The 18,436-nt window shown below is 62.5% G+C and overlaps 2 protein-coding genes and 1 long non-coding RNA gene across 13 annotated transcripts in view; 1 reads left to right on the top strand and 2 right to left on the bottom strand.

Annotated features, from left to right (window-relative positions):
* LOC113596792 (uncharacterized) overlaps nucleotides 1-3,559 on the bottom strand; it is a 31,640-nt gene extending 28,081 nt beyond the window's left edge. The window contains exons 1-2 of the long non-coding RNA XR_003417627.2: nucleotides 3,420-3,559; nucleotides 615-2,718 (exon numbers count right to left, since the gene is read on the bottom strand). This is a non-coding gene — a long non-coding RNA (uncharacterized LOC113596792). The remainder of the gene's footprint in view (nucleotides 1-614; nucleotides 2,719-3,419) is intronic.
* Nucleotides 468-11,417, top strand: RNH1 (ribonuclease/angiogenin inhibitor 1). 11 transcript variants are annotated; one of them, XM_027051382.2, is made up of 10 exons: nucleotides 468-573; nucleotides 6,313-6,418; nucleotides 7,277-7,447; nucleotides 7,913-8,083; nucleotides 8,606-8,776; nucleotides 8,855-9,025; nucleotides 9,150-9,320; nucleotides 9,578-9,748; nucleotides 10,944-11,114; nucleotides 11,210-11,417. In XM_027051382.2, exons 2-10 carry the CDS (start codon nucleotides 6,333-6,335, stop codon nucleotides 11,295-11,297), a joined length of 1,371 nt encoding a protein of 456 aa, XP_026907183.1. In that variant the 5' UTR covers nucleotides 468-573; nucleotides 6,313-6,332; the 3' UTR covers nucleotides 11,298-11,417. The 11 variants fall into 11 exon arrangements, with proteins under 11 accessions (XP_026907183.1, XP_026907186.1, XP_053058662.1 ...); XM_027051385.2 differs by having other exon boundaries at nucleotides 553-573; nucleotides 6,316-6,418; XM_053202687.1 differs by lacking the exon at nucleotides 468-573 and adding an exon at nucleotides 4,007-4,123 and having other exon boundaries at nucleotides 6,265-6,418.
* Nucleotides 11,367-18,436, bottom strand: part of PTDSS2 (phosphatidylserine synthase 2) — a 23,858-nt gene continuing 16,788 nt past the window's right edge. The window contains exons 4-12 of the mRNA XM_027051387.2: nucleotides 16,578-16,645; nucleotides 14,585-14,719; nucleotides 14,100-14,150; nucleotides 13,686-13,799; nucleotides 13,478-13,596; nucleotides 13,128-13,242; nucleotides 12,906-13,051; nucleotides 12,629-12,814; nucleotides 11,367-12,451 (exon numbers count right to left, since the gene is read on the bottom strand). Coding sequence (XP_026907188.1) covers nucleotides 12,292-12,451; nucleotides 12,629-12,814; nucleotides 12,906-13,051; nucleotides 13,128-13,242; nucleotides 13,478-13,596; nucleotides 13,686-13,799; nucleotides 14,100-14,150; nucleotides 14,585-14,719; nucleotides 16,578-16,645 — 1,094 coding nt within the window. The 3' untranslated portion in view covers nucleotides 11,367-12,291. The remainder of the gene's footprint in view (nucleotides 12,452-12,628; nucleotides 12,815-12,905; nucleotides 13,052-13,127; nucleotides 13,243-13,477; nucleotides 13,597-13,685; nucleotides 13,800-14,099; nucleotides 14,151-14,584; nucleotides 14,720-16,577; nucleotides 16,646-18,436) is intronic.

Below are 18,436 nucleotides of genomic sequence, written 5' to 3'. Positions count from 1 at the left end.
CAGGGTTAGACAAATGAAACACTGCGCACAGATTACAAACGTCGCCTTGTGAATAACACTCTTTCCTACAAAATCATCTTTTCTGTCTCTCTACTCGTGTATACTCTCCAGCTCTAACGCGCGGTCGATGCTCCGCAGAGCACCGCCGTACGCAACCTACGAACCGAGCCCCCAGCCCCATCACGTTAATGTCACTGCCTGGACCCGGCGTCCGAGACACGCCACGGCACGCGCCTTCTGCCCCGGGCGGGGAGCCGTGAGGGTCGAGCCGGGACCACCTATTCCGCCCTGCAGCCACGTAAGACCTCGGAGACCAGGTGCTCCGCCTGGGAGAAAAGCTGCCCGGGCCCCGCCTCATGCGAGCCCCCGCCCCCGCCGACAGGGCCCCGCCCCACACGAAGCCCCGCCCCACCGGCACTAGTGAGGCCGTCTAGGCCCGGCCCCCTACCGCCTAGGTCCCGCCCCTCCGCCTAGACCCCGCCCCACCATCGGTCCCGACGCGGCAGCTACGCGGCGCCCCGGCCAGGCCCCCCATCGTCGGAAGTGGGCCGCCTCCCAGTCCGTCGTCTGGAGGTCAGTCACTGCAAGGGTCCGCGCCCGGGGTCAGCTCTTACCAGCGCCGGCCTTGGGTCGACTGTGGATTCGCGCCGGGCCCTGCTGCGGCCATGCTGCCCGGGAGAGACGTGCGCTATTGAAGCGACACTGGGGGGCTGGGTGCTGGAGCCGGGGGTGCTGGGGGAGGGGGACGGGGTCGTGGGGGGAGCCGTCTGCACTGGGGGTCGGGGCGGGGCCCCGCGGGCGTCCGCGCGTCCCGATGACGTCAGGGCATCCGTGTGCGCCCTCCGCGCGTGCGCCCTTGCCGCCGGCCCACTTCCCGGGGCACTCTGGGAGTCCCTGCTCTGGGGCGATGGGTGTGCGCTTGTGTGGTCGGAGTCTTGGTAGTTCTGTCCTTTCCTTGTTGGGGTCCGACTTGATCTCTGGTCTTTTGGCGCCCAGCAAGCTACACAAGCAGGGACTGGCTCAGCCGACATTTTCCCCGGAGTAATCCTGGACCTTGTTCCCCAAAGAACCGCCCCTCCAAGGAGGATGGCCCTGGCAGAGGGGAGTTGCCCGGGTCACCCCACAGGATACTGGGCCTGGCCATCTCCCCGCTCGGCATCTCTGCCCGTGTCAAGTCACCCGACAACCCTGGGGAGAGCTGTTTGGAAGGCTCACGTGGGGAAGACAAAACGTAAATGGGACGGCACCTCGGAGGGGTCGGGGTTGTCAGAGGATTGGCTGAAATTTAAAAAGGGCGTCTAGGCACTTTGCATTATTGGGCTGGCATCATTGGCACTCGGGTGTGGAGACTTGCGAGTGTGGGGAAAGCCAGTGGACTTCTGCAGCGTTTCAGGTCGCCAGGTGGGCAGTGTGTTGGAAGGACCTCACAACCAGGCAAGCCACCCTCTTGGATGGTGTGCCAGGAAGGTAACCAGGTAGGAAAATATGCTGCAAAGCCTGAAAAACCTGAAAACAGTCAATGTCAGCCTGTAGATACTGGTTGAGCGAACTGGATACATTCAGTTGCACAATGTGGTCATTAAAAGGTTGTATTACATACTGATTAGTGTACCTGTATGTTTGCGTATACAGGGTATACACAAGTACTCTTAAAAATACAGGAGCTCCATAATGCTTTAATTTCCTACTGCTGCTGTAACACATTGCCACAGATTTTTTTATTTTACAGCTCTTAAAATTGGAAGTGGGAAATGGGCCCTAGGGGTTAAATCGAACTATCCACCGGCCTGGTTCCTTCCAGAGGGTTGCAGGGGAGAATCTGCTTCTTGGCCTTTTCCAGCTTCTAGAGGCTGCCTTCTTCCCTGTTCAAAACACAGCCACTCCAACCTCTGCTTCCATTGTCATATCTCTCATTTTTACCCTTTTGCGTCCCTCTTACACAGACCCTCATGATTACTTTGGGCCTATCCAAGTAATGCAGGACAGTCTCTCCATCTCAAAACCTTTAAATCAGTCACATCTGCAAAGACCCCTTTGCCACATAAGGTAGGGATCGGGACATGGTCATCTTTGGTTATTATCCTGCCTACCATTTCTAATATCTCGTTTTTTATTAAGAAAACGTGTGTTGTGCATTCAGAGAAGTAGGAGCATATCCAGAGATGTCAGAGCCTTTGTGTCTGGAAGGCGGCATATTAGGGCTTTTCATTTTCTTATCTGTATCTTCTGGTTTTTCTACAAAGACCACATACTGCTCCTGTGACAAAAATCGTTTTATAGCAAAGGAAACCATCAACAAAATGAGAAGGCAAACTACTGATTGGGAGAAGATACTTGCAAATGATATATCTGATAAGGGGTTAAAATCCAAAAAAACATAAAGAACTCTTACAACACAACACCAAAAAACAAAAAACCCAAAACAATCTGGTTAAAAATGAGCAGAGGACCTGAACAGACATTTCTCCTAAGAAGACACCAGCTATCCAGCAGACACATGAAAAGCACTCACCATCACTCGTCAGGGAAACGCAAATCAAAACCACAACGAGATGCCACCTCATGCCTGTCAGAATGGGTAAGATTTATTGGTGAGGGTGTGGGGAAAAGGGAACACTCACACACTGTGGGCGGGGATGTAACTGGAGAACAGTAGGGAGGTTCCTCAGAGAGTTAAAAATACCAAATGATCCTTTGATTTCATTTCTGGGTATTTGCCTGAAGAAAACAAACAAAATCCTGTGGAAGTTGGCTGGAACACTGTTGCATCCAGAGGCCCCTCCGCCCTCAACCGCCCTCAGCCTTCAGAAGCTTCTGCAAGAAACTCAGAAACCCAGTTCCCAGCTCCACTCACCTCCCTGCATCGAGGTGGAAGACAGCTGCTCTGCTGCCTTCGCTTAATGACAACCTGACAACTTGCACCTGCTCTGGGAGTGGGGGCGGGGGGCTCTGCTTTGGCCCACCTCAGCGAATCCGCTTGGGACCCCTGGCACCCCACAGTGGTGGCCCCGACCCCCTTGTCTGTTGGTGCCCACAAGCTGCCCAAGGAAGGACTGGCCCAGGCAAATATTCTCGCCAAATTGAATAACCCTTCGCCTTATTCCCCTCAAAGGACCGACTCCCCACCTCCCAGGTCCCTAATCCCCTACCCGTACTGTGCTGTCCCCTGGTGGCCACAGAGATCATGCTAGGTCTGCAGTGGGCACTCTCCAATGTTTGCGCAACTGAACACTCCAACCCGTCTCCCTCCGGCCTGCCGCAGCCTCTGGGCCTCAGCCTCAAGAGACCTGCTCTCACTGGGGAAGTGACCTCCGTCCTGCCCCTCCAGCACTCACTCCTGACTCGCTTTTATCCTGCATCATCCACCCTCCTCCCCACCTTTGTGCTTTCCACATTCTAAATGCTATGAATTTACTCACACTGGACTGCGAGCTCCATATGAGGCCTGAGACGTTGCTCTGCTTGGCCTGCAGCCCGAGCGCCCACCATAGCGCCTGGCACTCAGTAGGTGGTCGGTAAGCAGTGGTCGAAGTGACGGATGCCGGTGTGATGAGAACGCACCCATCATCCCTGATCTAACGAGCGTACGGGTCCGTGAGGGACGCCCTTGAACGGATCACCGCAGCCGTCCAAGCGGGAGAGCTGACACACGAGCTCCAGGCGCGCGCGCCCCAGGAGGTGGCCTACGCGGGCCGAGAGCAAGGCGTAAAGCGCCGCCCCCCGGGCTTTTTGAAACACAGTGTGACTTGTTCCGCGTGTTTGAAAACCTTACCAAGGTCCTCCTGAAGACCTTTCCCCGTCAGTGATGGTTCTCACGGGCAGAGTCGGGGTGCTGTAGAGAAGCCCTGACGGTCGGGCCTCCCCTTCTTTGTAATACAAGTGCCCGAGTTAGGTTTTGCCTGCGGAGCACCAGCTCCCCAAACGGCTCTCGCCTAGAAACGCTGCCCGCGAGGGGTGGAGGGCGGGCCCCCGTCTGGGGCCAGGGTGCCCCGGGAGACGAGGTGGGGTGGCGGCGCGCGGGTGAGTCGCGCCGCTCGGGCTGCGGCCCAGGACGTGGCCCCACCCCCAGGACAGGGCCCGGACCACGCCCCAGGCCCCCGCGGAAGCAGCGGCTCGGCCCGAGGTGAGCTGCGCGGCGAGCGGGCCGGGGGCGGGCTGGGGGCGGGAGCGGGGGCTGGGGCGACCCGCGTCCGGACCCTCTGCGGGGCCCCCGCGCGCGAGCCCCGAGAGGCCGCCGCCCCGCAGAGCAATCCCGCGCGGGCCCCGGACACATGCGCGGCCTCCGGCGTGCGGGGAGGGCGGCGGCCGCGGCTCTGGGAGGCCTCGTGCGGACCTGGGCGCCCCCCGCGCCTCGCGCAGGTAACCGCGCGGTGCGGGGCCGCCGGGCTTGGGGCTCAGTGGGCCTGGGACGCGCTCCAGCCTTCCGGTCCGGTTCGGGTGGGCTCAGGCCGGGGACGCAACCCTCCGGCTCCTGTCCTCCGGGCACGGCCCTGCGCAGCGGCCATTTGTCACTCGCGAAAGCACTAAGTGTCCTCTTGGGACCCTAGGGAGCAGCCGAGCTGGTGGGGGTCCTGATTCCGGGCGAAGCAGGGAGATACGGCGTCTTTGCGGGCATTACAGGTTTTCCTAGGGTTCTCAAAGGGATCCGTGGCCCACAGAGGTTAAGAAGTGTCCTCCTAGCGCCACAGCCCAACCAAGGGGTTCTCCCAGGGTCTGGTCAAGCCCTGGGAGGGTGTTGTGGGGGGGGGGGGGGAACTCAGCTGCTCGCTTCGGGTTTCCTTGTTCTGCACTGCAGATCACCTCGGGAGAGCCCAGGCCCTGGATGTCAGACAGGAATCGGAGAGAGGGTCCCTCTGAAGCCCCGCCTCCCACTCCCTTTCTCCCGTGATGACTAAGGATTCTGGATTCAGGATTCAGGGTTTACTGACCACACCCTGGGACCCGCGGGGGCGGAGCCGGTTTGCTCACGCGGCCCGGGCAGCGGGCTGGGCGAGCTCTGGGTTCCTCCTTTGGATGGTTGTGGGAGCCAGCTTCCTCCGCGGGCTCATCCGCCAGGACGTGCACACGGAAACCTTGCCTGCTGGTTGGCGGGAGCCTTTACCTGGTCCGCGCCTCCCAGGGACTTTGGCCCTGAACCTGCTGCGGTTGGGAGGGGGGGACTCCTGCCTTCGGCCAGGGACACAAGTGAGGCAGTTTTTGCAGGAAGTTGGGGTGTCGTGGCACCAGGAGCCTCACATGGGGTTGAGTCATCCTGTTTGTCCTGACCTTTCTGGAAGGCAGCAGGAATTCATTGTTTCCAGGTGTGGGTCCTTCCTGGGCTTTCTGTTGCATTTGAGTGAAACCCAGCTCCCTTCCCTGCCTCCACCCCAGCAGGATGCCCTTGCTCTCGCCTGCCAGTGGCCCCCCTGCCACAGTCAGTGCTCCCCTAAAGCTCCGGCATCAGCAGGCAGTTAATCGTTTACTCAGGCTCTGTGCTGTCCCTGGTGAGCTGCTCCCATGCCAGACTGCTTTGCCAAAGTTCTGCCTGATGGCCTGATTTCTCCGTGGCCCTGGGTTGACCCAGGGTGGGGCTGAGGATGTGCCCTGGCCTGTTTGGAGTCTTCAGCCCCCAGAAAGGGACTGTGGACATGGGCACCAGAGTGACCACCCACGAGTGCACCACCCAGAGTGCGGGCCAGTGGGCCTGGGGTCCCGCCCCCCACCTACTCAGCCCTTTCCGGGGCATCTGGGGCTGATACCCCTCGGAGAACTGTTAGCTGAGCACAGGCAGCTCAGGCCCAGGGTCCTGGAATGCCAGAGTGGGGGGTTCTCTGGCCAGGTGGGGCTGTGGCACTGCCTGCCCAGCCAGTGCAGCCCTCTGGTTCTGAGAGGGGAGAAGCTGGCTGAGCTGGCAGGCAGAGTGTCCATGGCACTGCACAGACAGGCAAGTGAGAAGCAGGGGCGGCCGATGGCCAGGACAGGTCCTGGCCCGGCTGGGCAGGAGGGGCCCATAAAGGCTGAGCGTGGGAGGCTGAGAGGTGAGGCCCCACAGCATTGTCCCCAAGCTCTGCGGTGGCCTTTGTCAGGGGAGCCCAGCAGGTGCAGCCTCCCCCCGCCCACCCCCGATCTTGCTCCTGGGGGCTGTGGTGTATAAGGGTGCTGAAGAAAGGAAACAAAGCTGGTGCTCACTGGCCAAGGGAGGGGCCGTGGCTTCTGAACCATCAGCCCCCACGTGGGGGTCCTATTAGGGCTTTTTTTCCCTCTGCGGGGTCCCTGGCCCATCAGGCGTTGAGGGAGTCTGGCTACAGTGTTCTCCGTCCACCTTCTGTCTAGAAGACACTTCACCTCGAACCATGAATCTCGACATTCAGTGTCAGCAGCTGAGTGACACCCGGTGGATGGAGCTCCTGCCTCTGATCCAGCAGTACCAGGTGGTCAGGTAGGTGCACACGGAGGCGGCAGGCGGGCCCCCACCCCCGGCCGGCCGCTCTGCTGCCTTCCCCGGCACCACAGTGGGCGGGGCTTCTGATGCACAGTGCACATTTTACATGGTCCCTCCTTGTCCTCGGCCACCCGACTCTTGAGCCTGCTCAGGCTCTGGGAAGTCTTTCTGACTTCCCGCCAGGGCCGAGTCACAAGTTTTTCACGAGAATATGCAGAAATGCTGTTGTGTCTGCGGGGTATGTTGTATCCTACCGACCGCCATGGCACCCAACGGTCACCTCTGGTCACCGTGACCCCCTGTGAGGGCGGCGTCTGCCGGCCGTCCCCACTACAGAGTTCCTGTTTCCTCTTTGTAATTGGTAAATATCTTGGGTGAGATACGCAGAGACTGCTGACATCCTGCTTCTGCTCAGACTTTCACCTCCTGGTTTTGTCATCTGTCGGTGGATCTTGCCAGAACAGTTATTACTGGGCCTTTGTCTAATGGGGATTTTTAATCCCCTCATTCCGTTCACATTTATCAGCTGTCATTCTCCTGTGAGCGACAGCTGGTTTTCCTCCCACCAACGTTCAGTTCTCGCGGGTCGGGGTGGCCCCTGCCGTTCGTGCCCGTCCTGGCGAGCCCCTCCGGTTGGCTGGCCCCTCCGAGGTGCTGTGCCCTTTCCGTGGCACTTCTCAGAGCTGCTGCCTGGTGCCGGTCTGGTGTTTCCCGGGAGGCAGACGAGAGCTCTCACGTGCCGACTGTGCCCCCGCAGTGCGGCGTGGAGGGTGTGGGGGCCCAGACGTCACCTGTGTACGTGCTGGTGTCTTCGGCGGAAGCTTCGTGAGGTGACCCGTACGCTCCCGTCCGCAGGTTGGACGACTGTGGCCTCACGGAGGTGCGGTGCAAGGACATCTGCTCTGCCCTCCAGGCCAACCCCTCGCTGACCGAGCTGAGCCTTTGCACGAATGAGCTGCACGATGCCGGGGTGCGGCTGGTGCTCCAGGGCCTGCAGAGCCCCAGTTGCAGGATCCAGAAGCTCAGGTGAGCCTGTATGATCCACACGGCCCAGGTGCTTGCCCCACCCCGAGCTCAGGTGTGGACCTACTGGGTCAGCCTGGGGAAGGGGGGCAGGAGACAGCAGCAGGTCCGGGAGCGTGGGGGCTTCTCCCGCCTTGTCTCGGGCCCCTGTCCCCCTGTGGGGTCTGCTCACGCCACGGCCCTGCCTCCTGTTCCCGGGCTCGCGACCCAGTGTCCTCTAGGCCCCGAGGTGCATCCCCTCCTGCCCTCTATTCCTTTGCCTGGAGACCCCAGAGGAGGCGGCGGCCCTCTTGCAAGGCCAGGCCCAGGGCTCTCCCAGGCGAGGGGGTTGGGGGTCGGGGTGGGGGGGGAGAGGTGCTGGTGCTGTGTCTGCTTCACCCCGGCTCCTGAGGACAGAGGGGCACTTTCCCTGGGGGCCATGGCCTGGCTGGCGGGGACCCTACTGATGGCTGGCTGGGTGTGCTCCAGCCTCCGGAACTGCTGCCTGACGAACACCGGCTGCGAGGTCCTGCGCGACGCGCTGCGCTCCCTGCCTACCCTGCGAGAGCTGCAGCTCAGCGACAACCCGCTGGGGGACGCGGGCCTGCAGCTGCTCTGCAAAGGACTCCTGGACCCCCAGTGCCACTTGGAGAAGCTTCAGTGAGTGTGGGGCCCACCACCCAGGCCGCCCCCAGCCCTACACTTCCGGGTCACTGTGGTTTTGGCTGAGGACTGCCCTGGGCAAGCCCTTGCCTCAGCGTGTTGGCTGCAGGGAGCTTTGAAGGGGGGGCTCTGGGGGACCTGCCGATGGTCCTTCTGTGTGATGCTGGGGCTGTGGTCCAAAAGCTGAAAGGTGGCCTGTAGCCCCACATCACGTGTGGGGCGGCCTGGCCACCAGAAGTGTGCTGATGGGCTCAGCGATGGAGGAAGGCAGGCAGACCCAGATCGGGAGACTGGCCTCTTTCTCCCGGGTCCAGTGACCCCCAAGCTCAGGGTGCGGCTCGTGGTTGGCGGCCGGCTTCCCAGAGGCCCTGAGCGCCCACCGTGCAAGGAGATGGCCCCTTAGCCACTGCTGTCCCTGCCCAGCAGCCCTCTGGTCTCATGCGCCCTGCAGCCGGGGTGGGAGAGGAGACCCGGACCAAGCTCCCTTGGCCGGGGTTCCCGACACCCACCTGTCCCCAGGCTGGAGTACTGCAACCTGACGGCCGCCAGCTGTGAGCCCCTGGCCGCAGTGCTCAGGGCCTGGAGGCATGTCAGGGAGCTTGTGGTAAGCAACAACGACATCGGCGAGGCCGGCGTGCAGGCGCTGTGTCGGGGCCTGGTGGACTCTGCCTGCCAGCTGGAGACGCTCAAGTAAGTGTGGGGTCTGGCGGGGGTGGGGGGACGGGACCACGGGGCTTCCCAGCTCTGCCGACCCCCCTGTGCCCCCAGGCTGGAGAACTGTGGCCTCACACCGGCCAGCTGTAAGGACCTGTGCAGTGTCGTGGCCTCCAAGGCCTCGCTGCAGGAGCTGGACCTGGGTGGCAACAAGCTGGGTGACCAGGGCATCGCCACACTGTGCCCCGCGCTGCTGCACCCCAGCTCCCGGCTCAGGGTCCTGTGGTGAGTTTGCGCCCGCCCTGCTTCCTCGGAGAGCCGTGGCCCCAGCGGGCAGGCGGGGAGTATCTGAGAAGACTGGCTGTGTGTCCCCTGGGGGCCCTGCGGTGATGCGTCCCCGGCTCTGCAGGCTCTGGGACTGTGACATCACCACCACGGGCTGCAGAGACCTGTGCCAAGTGCTCAGGGCCAAGGAGAGCCTGAAGGAGCTGAGCCTGGCAGGCAATGCGCTGGGGGACGAGGGTGCCCGGCTGCTGTGTGAGAGCCTGCTGGAGCCTGGATGCCAGCTGCAGTCCCTGTGGTGAGCGCAGCCCGAGGGCAGCTGGGGGGGACGGTGGGCCTGTGAGGAGCCTGTGAGGAGCGTGGCGCCTGGGGACACCTCGGGGATGACAGTGGTGCTGGTGCCCCGGGGCCCAGGCCCCAGGTCAGCTTCTGCGCTTGCGGGCAGGGGAGGCGTGTGGGAGGGGGTGCCGCGTGTCCTTAGAGGGTGGGGCCTCCGGGGTCTCAGCACCCCGGAGATGTGGGCGTGGCCAGGCCCTAGTGCTGTTTCTCTCCCAGGGTGAAGTCCTGTGGCCTCACGGCCGCGTGCTGCCCCCACGTCAGCGCGATGCTGACCCACAACAAGCACCTCGTGGAGCTGCAGATGAGTGACAACAAGCTGGGCGACTCCGGCGTCCAGGAGCTCTGCCAGGGCCTGAGCCAGCCTAGCGCCACGCTGAGGGTGCTCTGGTGAGCGAGCACGGGCGTGCCGGGCACGTCTCAGTCTGATGGGTCCAAGTCCGGGGTCCCGCGCGTCCCCCTGGGGCCCCTCCCTACTCCTGACGGCCACATCTGGCAACTCCCGGAACCCGCAGGCTCCCGAAGGCCTGGCAGCACCTGCTTTGTGCGCTGGGACCCCTGGCCCCTGCCCTGCACGGCTGTGTTCCGGGGTCCTGGTTCCTTGGTTGTGCTGGACGCCTGTTTGTGCTCCAGTGTCGAGCCTTTGAGGATTTTCCCAATCTTGTTTCTTGCTTCCTGGAGCTCTCAGGAACCCACTGCTGGGTCTCACCGACCGCCCTGTAGCCCGACACCCCATTCTTGTTTCTGTTCTCTCTTATGGCCCGTCAGCCGTTTGCTTCTGCTGTCGCAGGTTTTGGCTTTGTTGGCAGCCTCTGGATCTCTGCTTCTCACTGTGGCTTCTGGGGATGCCTGGCCATGCTGGGCGGGACACAGGTGAAGGGTGTGGCTGAAGAAGCCCTGGACAGCTGGCCCTGCAGGCTGAGCCCGACAGGGTCCCCTGCTTTTCTATCCAGAGGGCCTGGTCTGCTGCCAGCTCCTTGGGGTGCTCTGGGGGCAGACGGGGCAGGGGGCGTGGCTTGGGTCCACGTAGACTCAGGTCTACCTCAGCTGTCACACCAGGCAGGGGGCCTGGAGCTTCTGGGGCCTCAGCTCCACCCCCCACCTAGGTGTCCTTGCTCTGGAGGCTGGAAGCCTCTGTGTACTTTGTGCCTCCGGCCACCCTCCTCCCTCCCACCTTTGGCCTCTGGGTGCCTCCTTGGCAGCCCAGCCAGGCTCTAGCACCTGGCGGTGAGCAAGCAAGCGGCTGTAGGAGGCCCTCTGGTGACCCGAGTTGGCCCCGGGGAGGCTGTGGCCAGGGTGTGCCAGCCTCAGGTCCGTCTGACCGCTCGGCCTGGAGGGCAGCTGTGTGCACCTTCCTTCCCTCTCTGGTCGGGGTGTCTGCCTGGGGCCGGCCACTGGGTCAGAGACAGACGTGCTCCCGAGTTCGAGGTTTGGGGAACGGCTACGACCCTGAGGTCTCGGTGTGCGGTGTGCACGCACACGTGCCTCAGGGCTCCATGAACATCGCGGTGCGTGGACAGCCCTGCCAGCACCCTGTTCTGTGGCGGATCCTCTTGTCCTGACCTGTGCCCTGCTGTCTGCCCAGGCTGGGGGACTGCGACGTGGCCAACGGCGGCTGCAACAGCCTGGCCTCGCTCCTGGTGGTCAACCGCAGCCTGCGGGAGCTGGACCTCAGCAACAACTGCATGGACGACCGGGGCATCCTTCGGCTGATGGAGAGCCTGGAGCGGCCTGACTGTGCGCTGGAACAGCTGGTGTGAGTGGGGCGTGGCGGGGGGGGAGCTGGAGGGGGGGCGGGAGCTGGGGGATGGCCCGCGAGGCCATGACCCAGCCTCCTCCCTGCGCACGCAGCCTGTACGACATCTACTGGACGCAGCAGACTGAGGACCTCCTTCAGGCCCTGGGGGAACGCAAGCCAGGCCTGCGGATTATCTCCTGAGAGGCCTCCTGCCCCTCCCCCTCCGGACCTCCTGGCTGAGAATGAAGAGAAGGGTTCAAATCGATGGACTTCTGTGGGAAAGTTTCAGACACTTTTATTAAAGCACTTTTTTTGGCAGGAGGAGTGCTTGTCCTTCTTGTGGGGTCTCCGCCAGGCACGGTGTCAGTGTCGCAGCTGTCAGGGCTCCCCCGCTGGGTTCGTGCAGCGGCCCATCACCCCCACCGGCAGCAGCTCTGGGGCAGCCCATCTGCACACCTGCCCCTGTCCCCCCAGCCCTCTGGGCAGCACCAGCACTGGGCACACGATGCACAGGGCCCACAGGGCCGGGAGCTGTGTAAGGACCTGCTTTACTTGTTCTGTTAGCTCTCGAAGACCCTCTGCCCCTCCTCCCAACCTCAGGCCCAGAGCCTTTGAGTTTCTGACTCCACGTTCCTCACGGAGCCAATCCGGTGACCTCCGGCCCCGTTCACACCCCCAGGTTTGCTGGGTCAGATGAAGCCTCCCCAGGAAGTGGCTCAGGGCTGCCTGCTTAGACCTGCCCCTTCTCAGCGGTCTCAGGGTATCACTGGATGGTCGTCCTTCACATGTGCCGTCGAGGGGCTAATGGGGGTCCAGTGAGGTGCAGTCAGGGCTTCAGAGTGGCTGGGGGCCCAGGGAGCAGAGGAAGGCACCGTGATGCCTCTGCTGGGCCTGAGCCGTCCGTCTGGGTGCTGAGGGCTCACTGTGGCCCAGAGGCCGGCAGGCTGACTGTGCAGAAAGGGGAGGGGACCAGCTGCCCGGAGCAAGCCCAGCCACAACGGTCAGGCTGAGAGGAGCCCCAGGAGCACATGTGCGCGGACGCACGCACGCGCACACACACACACCTGGGTCAGGGGCCACCTGCACCCCACAGAGCCCAGCTATGTGCATGGGAGGAAGGGAAAATAAAACCACAAGGGCTGAGGCCTGTCGGAAGGTTCCAGCAGGCCTGGGCTCTGGGCAGTCATGAGGTGCATCAGTTTGGGGCTGGCACCCCCTCCCTCTCAGGCTCCACAGGCCCTGGGGGGTCTTCCGGCCCAGGCAGGTGTCCGTCCATGTCGCCCCCGGCTCTGCCCTGGTCACCCCGGCTCTGCTGCTTCTGCCGTCGAGTCTCCTTGTACCTCAGGGTGATGTCCCTGGGGACAGTGGGGGCCAAGTCACCACCGGCCGGCCCCTGGCAGTCCCCTCACAGGGCGAAACCGCCCCTCACAGGGACGCCCCCACCCGGCTCCAGGCAGGGGCCGCGGGACCCAGACACCAGCCGAACACGGCCCCCGAGCTGGTGTCGAGGCCACCAGGAGCACGGCACTCACCGCAAGAAGAAGCGCCAGATGGTCCAGGTGAGCACGAGCACAGAGCCGAGCGTCCAGCACTGGGAGATGTAGAAGGGCAGCGACAGCGTGAGCGTATGTGGGTCGTACTTCACCACGATGAGCAGTTCTGTGACCGTGATGGCCGCCACCAGCCAGGCCTGCTGGCCCAGCTTCTTGTGGAGCTTCCTGCGGGGGAAGGCACTCGGCTGAGGGCGCTGTGGCTGTGCCCCAGGGGCAGCGACGCCAAGTGCGCCCGGGCCCGCCCCCCGGGTCTCACGGGTCATCCATGAAGTCGTAGATCTCCCGCATGGCCACGCCGCCCACGTTCACAAAGAAGACCAGCCGCAGGAGGACCAGGTAGTGCTCGGGGGGCATCCACAGCACGAACTTCAGGTAGAACGTGTTCAGCTCTGCCAAAAGAAACTGGGGGACAGAGGAGGAGGGTGGGTGGCGAGCCGGGCTGCCCAGCAGGCGCGCACATGAGACTGGCCAGCCTTACCACCAGGATGATGCCGCACACGGCCAGCCAGCGGCGCAGGCTGGAGGCGGGCTTCCACTCGAAGCGGACCCAGCTGTAGGGCGTGAACTGGAAGGCGATTCTCTTCATCTTGCCCCTGGGAGCACAGGTGCCCGTCAGCCCGGGGCCCCTCTGCTCCACCTGGCAGCCATGCCGGGGGCCCGTGATGGGCGGGAGACCCCACTCCCCCGCCCTCCCGGGTCACCTAATGGGGGCAGCTCCTGGAGAGCCTCTGAAAAATGCTGGCAGGGGATGAGGAGGACCTGATTAGACAGGCTGGGGTCGGGCTGACATCCCTCCCCCCACGGACGAGGGCAGCTAGAGAGCCGTACTTGTAGGTTGGAATGTTCCAGAGGCCCTGCCACTTGTACGTCTTCAGAGACAGCCACTCAAGAGTCTTCATGCCGCAGTAGATGCCCAGCCCATTGCAAACGAGCACATCCATGATCCACTGGGGGCGGGAGCCAGGGAGGTGGTGGGCGCCTGTGGTCCCCAGTCCCATCCTGCCCTCGACCCCCCAGGGCAGCTGCTGGCACTTACGTGATCCCACCAGCACTCGCTGAAGTTGGGCAGCTGGTGCTCTAGGCTGTACTCGAGGAACTCGAACATCACACTCACGATCGTGCACATCCACCAGTCACGAATCATCAGGGTCTGCAGGCCGCGGCAGAGCGTCAGCCGCTCCAGGGCGACACCCCTGACCCCCTCAGGAGTGGGGCGAGGCACTGGTTGGAGGCCACGACACCAAGGACAAGTGCGGGTCGGGGCAGGACCCAGGGTGCCCAAGCAGTTGTGCCAACTCTCTGGACAGCTGCCTGGCCTGAGCCATGGCCCCCAGACCCTCGCCCACCACAGTCAACCACTCTGAACGTCAGCCTGTGGCTGGGAAGTGGCTTCAGAGCACAAGGCAGACCTGAAAACCAGGGTGTCCTTCTGACGACGAGGTCACCTTACCTTCAGGTACCAGCCAAGAAAGTGCGCAGGCACAAAGCCGTCCAGCTTGTCCTGTGGGGACAGGACACTGGCCTCGTGCACGGCCCACAGCCGCTGGTCCCTCCTTCTCCATGGGCACCTGGGCCCGGTTCCTGCCTCTCTGAGCTGTGCTGACTGGATCCCAGGGACAAAGCTGGGATCCCGCACACAGGCGGACAGCACGCCCTGACCACAGAGGAGAGCAGGTCTCCAGGCTGAGACGCAGGGACCTGCCCCACAAGGGGGCTGCACGGACCCTTCACCAAGTGCGCTAAGCTGAAGGGAGCCCTGGGTCAGGCAGGAGGGAGGTCAGCGCCTGGCAGGGCCAACGCCAACCCCACCCTGTCTGATCTGCAGAACGACCGGGGTTCCAGAAACATGCAGGACAGGTCAGCACCTGGGGAGCTGATTAAACACGTGACTCCTGGCCCCACCCCGAGCACGGAGCTCCTAGGGCCCGCCTGTACCCAGACGTTGTGGAAGGGGTCACTCTCGTTGTCTGCGTCGTAGATGAGGCAGTTTCCCCCGTAGTCCCTCTCCGGCAGTGGGACTCCCAGCTTGGGGTCCACATACTTCAGAAACTGGCGGCCGTCCTGGACAGTCTGCAAGGCCAGCGCCCTGGTCAGTGAGGCCACATGCTGCTGGTGGCGACGGGAGAGCTCGGCTAAAGTCCCGAAAGCGTGCGTGTGGCCTGGGGTGTGTGGATGACGCCTCTGCCGAGTGGGGACAAACACCCTGCAGTGCAGGGACGGGCAGACGTGGTGGGGGTGGGGAGGCCCCGAGTCCAAGGAGATGCGCCACGCTCCCCACGTGGAGGCTGTGTGGGTGGGGACACAGGTGGGGGGGGTCACAGGTCACGGGTCTTGCTACTGCCCCTCTCCACAGGCCCTCCCAGAAGAAACACGACATCAGGTCAGCCTTCCCAGACACGGATACCAACAGCAGCAAACCGCCCTTTCTGGCCTTAGCGCTAAGGAGACTTCTGGGGTCGACAGACGGAAGGCTGCCTGCGGCAGACACAGCCTCACCCCTCCCTCGGGCCCCCTCTGGCCACTGGCCCACAGGGAGTGGCCCCGGGAGGCCTGCGGTCAGGACACCATCCCCTCACTCCTGCCCCAAGTACCAGCCAAGGGACGAAGCAGGGCAGAGGATGAGGTCGGGTGACAGACGTCTTCTGGCCTCAGACCCGCATCACATCTGTGCCAGACCTGCAACTCGACCTGTCCCCAGCTTGGGGTCTGTGGAAGTGACCCTCAGACCGTGACATCAGCCACAGGATCGGAGGCTGGGCACTGCTGTATCCAGAGAGCACGAACCCAGACGCTCGGGCACAGCTGTGCCAGGTGCAGGCTGCAGACCCCGAGCAGGACGGCCCCGCGGTGCGAGCACCGCACCACGGGACACTTAGCTGACCCAGAAACGCAAACAAGGCCAGGAGAGGCGGCCACGGTAAGGGTTCCGACAAGCGCGGGTGCCGCCCAGGGTCTGGTGGCAGGAGCTCTCTCCTGGAGGGAGCCACTGGCCAGTCGTGCCGGGAAGCAGTGCAAGCAGACCTAACACGTGCTTGGGTGCACACGGGCCTGTCACCAGCAGCCCCACTCAGGAAACGGCTCCCGCTCGAGGTCAAGGCCGCCAGCAGGAGATGGCCCACGATCCCCACGACCCCGATGACCCCGACGCCCTCCAAGGGCCCAGGAGGCACAAGCGAGCGCGCCCCCAGGGGGTTCTCACAGGGCAGGACTTGGTGGTGGAGGGAGAGCAGGTCGGCGCTCTGGGGGACACGAGCCACTGTTGTGTCCTAGACATGGGTTTACACATACAGGTGTCAGTACTCAGAACCATACACCGCGCTAAGAGTGAATCTCACCATGTGGCGATAAACCACGAGAGACAGAACTGACGGGAGCTGTGAGCTCGTGAATAAGAAAGTACTTTGTAAACTGAAGGTCACCGTCTAGGTGCACGTGGGGTTGAGCAGAAGGAAAAGCTTTAGTAAAGAGACACCAGTGCCAGCAAGTGGGGAGCCATGGTTTACTACGGAGAACGTTCTGGCCTCCCTCCGGACCATCCTGCTGCACAAGGTGCACTCGGAGGGAGAAGCCCCGAGGACTAAACCCCAGGACCAGCTAGTGGGGGTGCCGCCCTCCCCAGGGGTGGGACCCTGCTGCTCGGGGGACAGGCAGGCGTCCCACCCGAGCAGACCGTCCCACTGGGCCCCGTCCCCGCTCGCCAGCGGGGGCCGTCTGGGCAGGGCCCACACGCGGCTCAGGGCAGAGACCCTGCTGAGACGCGGTGCCCGCAGCCTTCCCAAAGCGGACCCTTCTGGAGGGCCCCCCTCACAGCCTCGCTTCCTGCCAAAGCTCCCGAGGGGCTGGTGGGCAAAGCCTTCTCGGACACCTTTCGCTTACTGGGGCCGCGGCACCGCCCACATTGCCAGATTATCCAAGAAAACCCGCTCACCTGGAAGAGTATGAAGATGAGGAACAGCTCATAGACCACGCTGACGCAGAGCCAGAACCTCCAGTAAGCTACAGAGAGACACAGAACACAAGCGTCAGGGGCGCCAGCCCCGCCACTGGCCGGCAGCACGCCTGCGCGAGGCCTCACTCAGAAGCGAGCTTGGGCTGTGCCCATGCCTCCGGCCAGTGCTGCCAGCTTCCCCGCTCCCCCCTCCTCGGGGGCCAGAAGCGGGGGCAGCCAGCGCCCTTGCGCGTGTGTACCAGTGAGACCTCTGACCTTTACCGCTGAGGAAACCTGCAGTGGGTTTCTGCCGGACGCCTTTTGGCAAGTTAAGGAAACCTATGAATCCCAGCATGCTGTTTTCACCATGAATGCGTAGGAGACTTCGTTTTCCTTCAGCGCTAACGCGGTGAGTTGCACTGACAACGGTCTCCAGTGCCAAGCCAGAGGCTAGACCGACCCTGCTTCTGTCGAACTTTCAGGAGACTCCCATCTCCACCCGCACCGCGGGTCCCCGGAATACACACTTCACAGCTGCTGAGGGAGATCTTCAGTGTTCTCACCACAAAAAAGAAACTAATTCTGCGGGGGTGACGGGGGGGCTGTCAATCATCTGGTCTACCTTAAACCCACACGTTGTTCTGGGCCAGTGAAATCTCAATAAAGCAGAGAAAAAAACCACTTGTCCCCCAAATTCCTTTTATCGGCCACCTGGTTTTCATCCCTTGAAAGGGGAGGCTCAGATTTTTACCAGGGGAGGAAAGAGCAGCAGAGGAAGCATCTAAAACCATCGTCTGAGACAAATGATGGGGGAGCACGTGGCTCTTGGCTTCGGCTCAGGTCGCGACCTCAGGGTTCATGAGACCAAGCCCCACAGGGGGCTCTGCGCCGGCAGCCTGGAGTCGGCTTGGGATTCTCTCTCCCTCTGCCCCGCCCCCGACTCACGTGCACACCCTCTCAAAATAACTTAAAAAAACCACAAATGGGGCGCCTGGGTGGCTTGGTCGGTTCAGCGTCCGACTTCGGCTCAGGTCCTATCTCACCGTCCGTGAGTTCGAGCCCTGCGTCGGGCTCTGTGCTGACAGCTCAGAGCCTGGAGCCTGCTTCAGATTCTGTGTCTCCCTCTCTCTCTGCCCCTCCCCTGTTCATGCTCTGTCTCTGTCTCAAAAATAAATAAACGTTAAAAAAAAAAATTTTTTAAAAATCACAAATGACAACTCTTACCTTCCAACAATCCTGACAATCCTGTTTAATACCGACCTAAACTATCCACTTTCCCGTTGCTTGTGTCTGCTTAAAGAAACACCACCAGCTTAGTTTTATAAACGATTTTCCCTGAATAAAAACGGTGGTGCTTACAAATGTGGAAGAGACCCTGGCCCCGCTGGCCTTGGGGATCCCAGCCGCCGGCAGGGGGAGGGAGGGCAGCTGGTAAGGAGGCGCTTGTGTGGGGCTCCGGGGCCCAGCCAGCACCCTCGGGCTTGTGAAACCTCCGCTTGCAGCTCACGCAGGCAGGAAGCACAAAGCACGAAGGACGCTTTGCTCAAGTGCCTCTGGGCACGGGGTAAACAGTGGACGTGACAAACTAGCCTTGCTGCTGTGGAGTCTGGGAAAAGCCTGGAAAGTTCTCTGGTCAAGGCTGCAGCAGGATCTAAAAGGGCCTGCGGTAAAGCGACTCAGGGTGCTTCCCCGGAGCGCTCGCCCCACAGCCACGCGAGGGCACCTTCCTCACGGACCCTGTGACACTGAGCTCGTCTGCTCCCCTCCCCCATCAGACGGCCTCCAGCTGGCCATGCCCCACTGCCCATCCCCCTCCACCTGTAGAACCCCCAGGGCCCGCCCCGCCCCCAAATACGCAG

Source organism: Acinonyx jubatus, chromosome D1 (genome assembly GCF_027475565.1).
Source record: "Acinonyx jubatus isolate Ajub_Pintada_27869175 chromosome D1, VMU_Ajub_asm_v1.0, whole genome shotgun sequence".
NCBI classification, from domain to species: Eukaryota; Metazoa; Chordata; class Mammalia; order Carnivora; family Felidae; genus Acinonyx; species Acinonyx jubatus.
This window is presented reverse-complemented; position numbering and strand designations above follow the sequence as displayed.

Excerpts from the sequence above, each read along its gene's own strand:
- RNH1 (XM_027051375.2), top strand. The coding sequence starts at position 4,888 with ATGACTAAGGATTCTGGATTCAGGATTCAGGGTTTACTGACCACACCC. Across the intron at positions 8,777-8,854 it reads TGCCAGCTGGAGACGCTCAA|GCTGGAGAACTGTGGCCTCA; the intron begins GTAAGTGTGGGG and ends CTGTGCCCCCAG. Across the intron at positions 9,749-10,943 it reads GCCACGCTGAGGGTGCTCTG|GCTGGGGGACTGCGACGTGG; the intron begins GTGAGCGAGCAC and ends CTGTCTGCCCAG.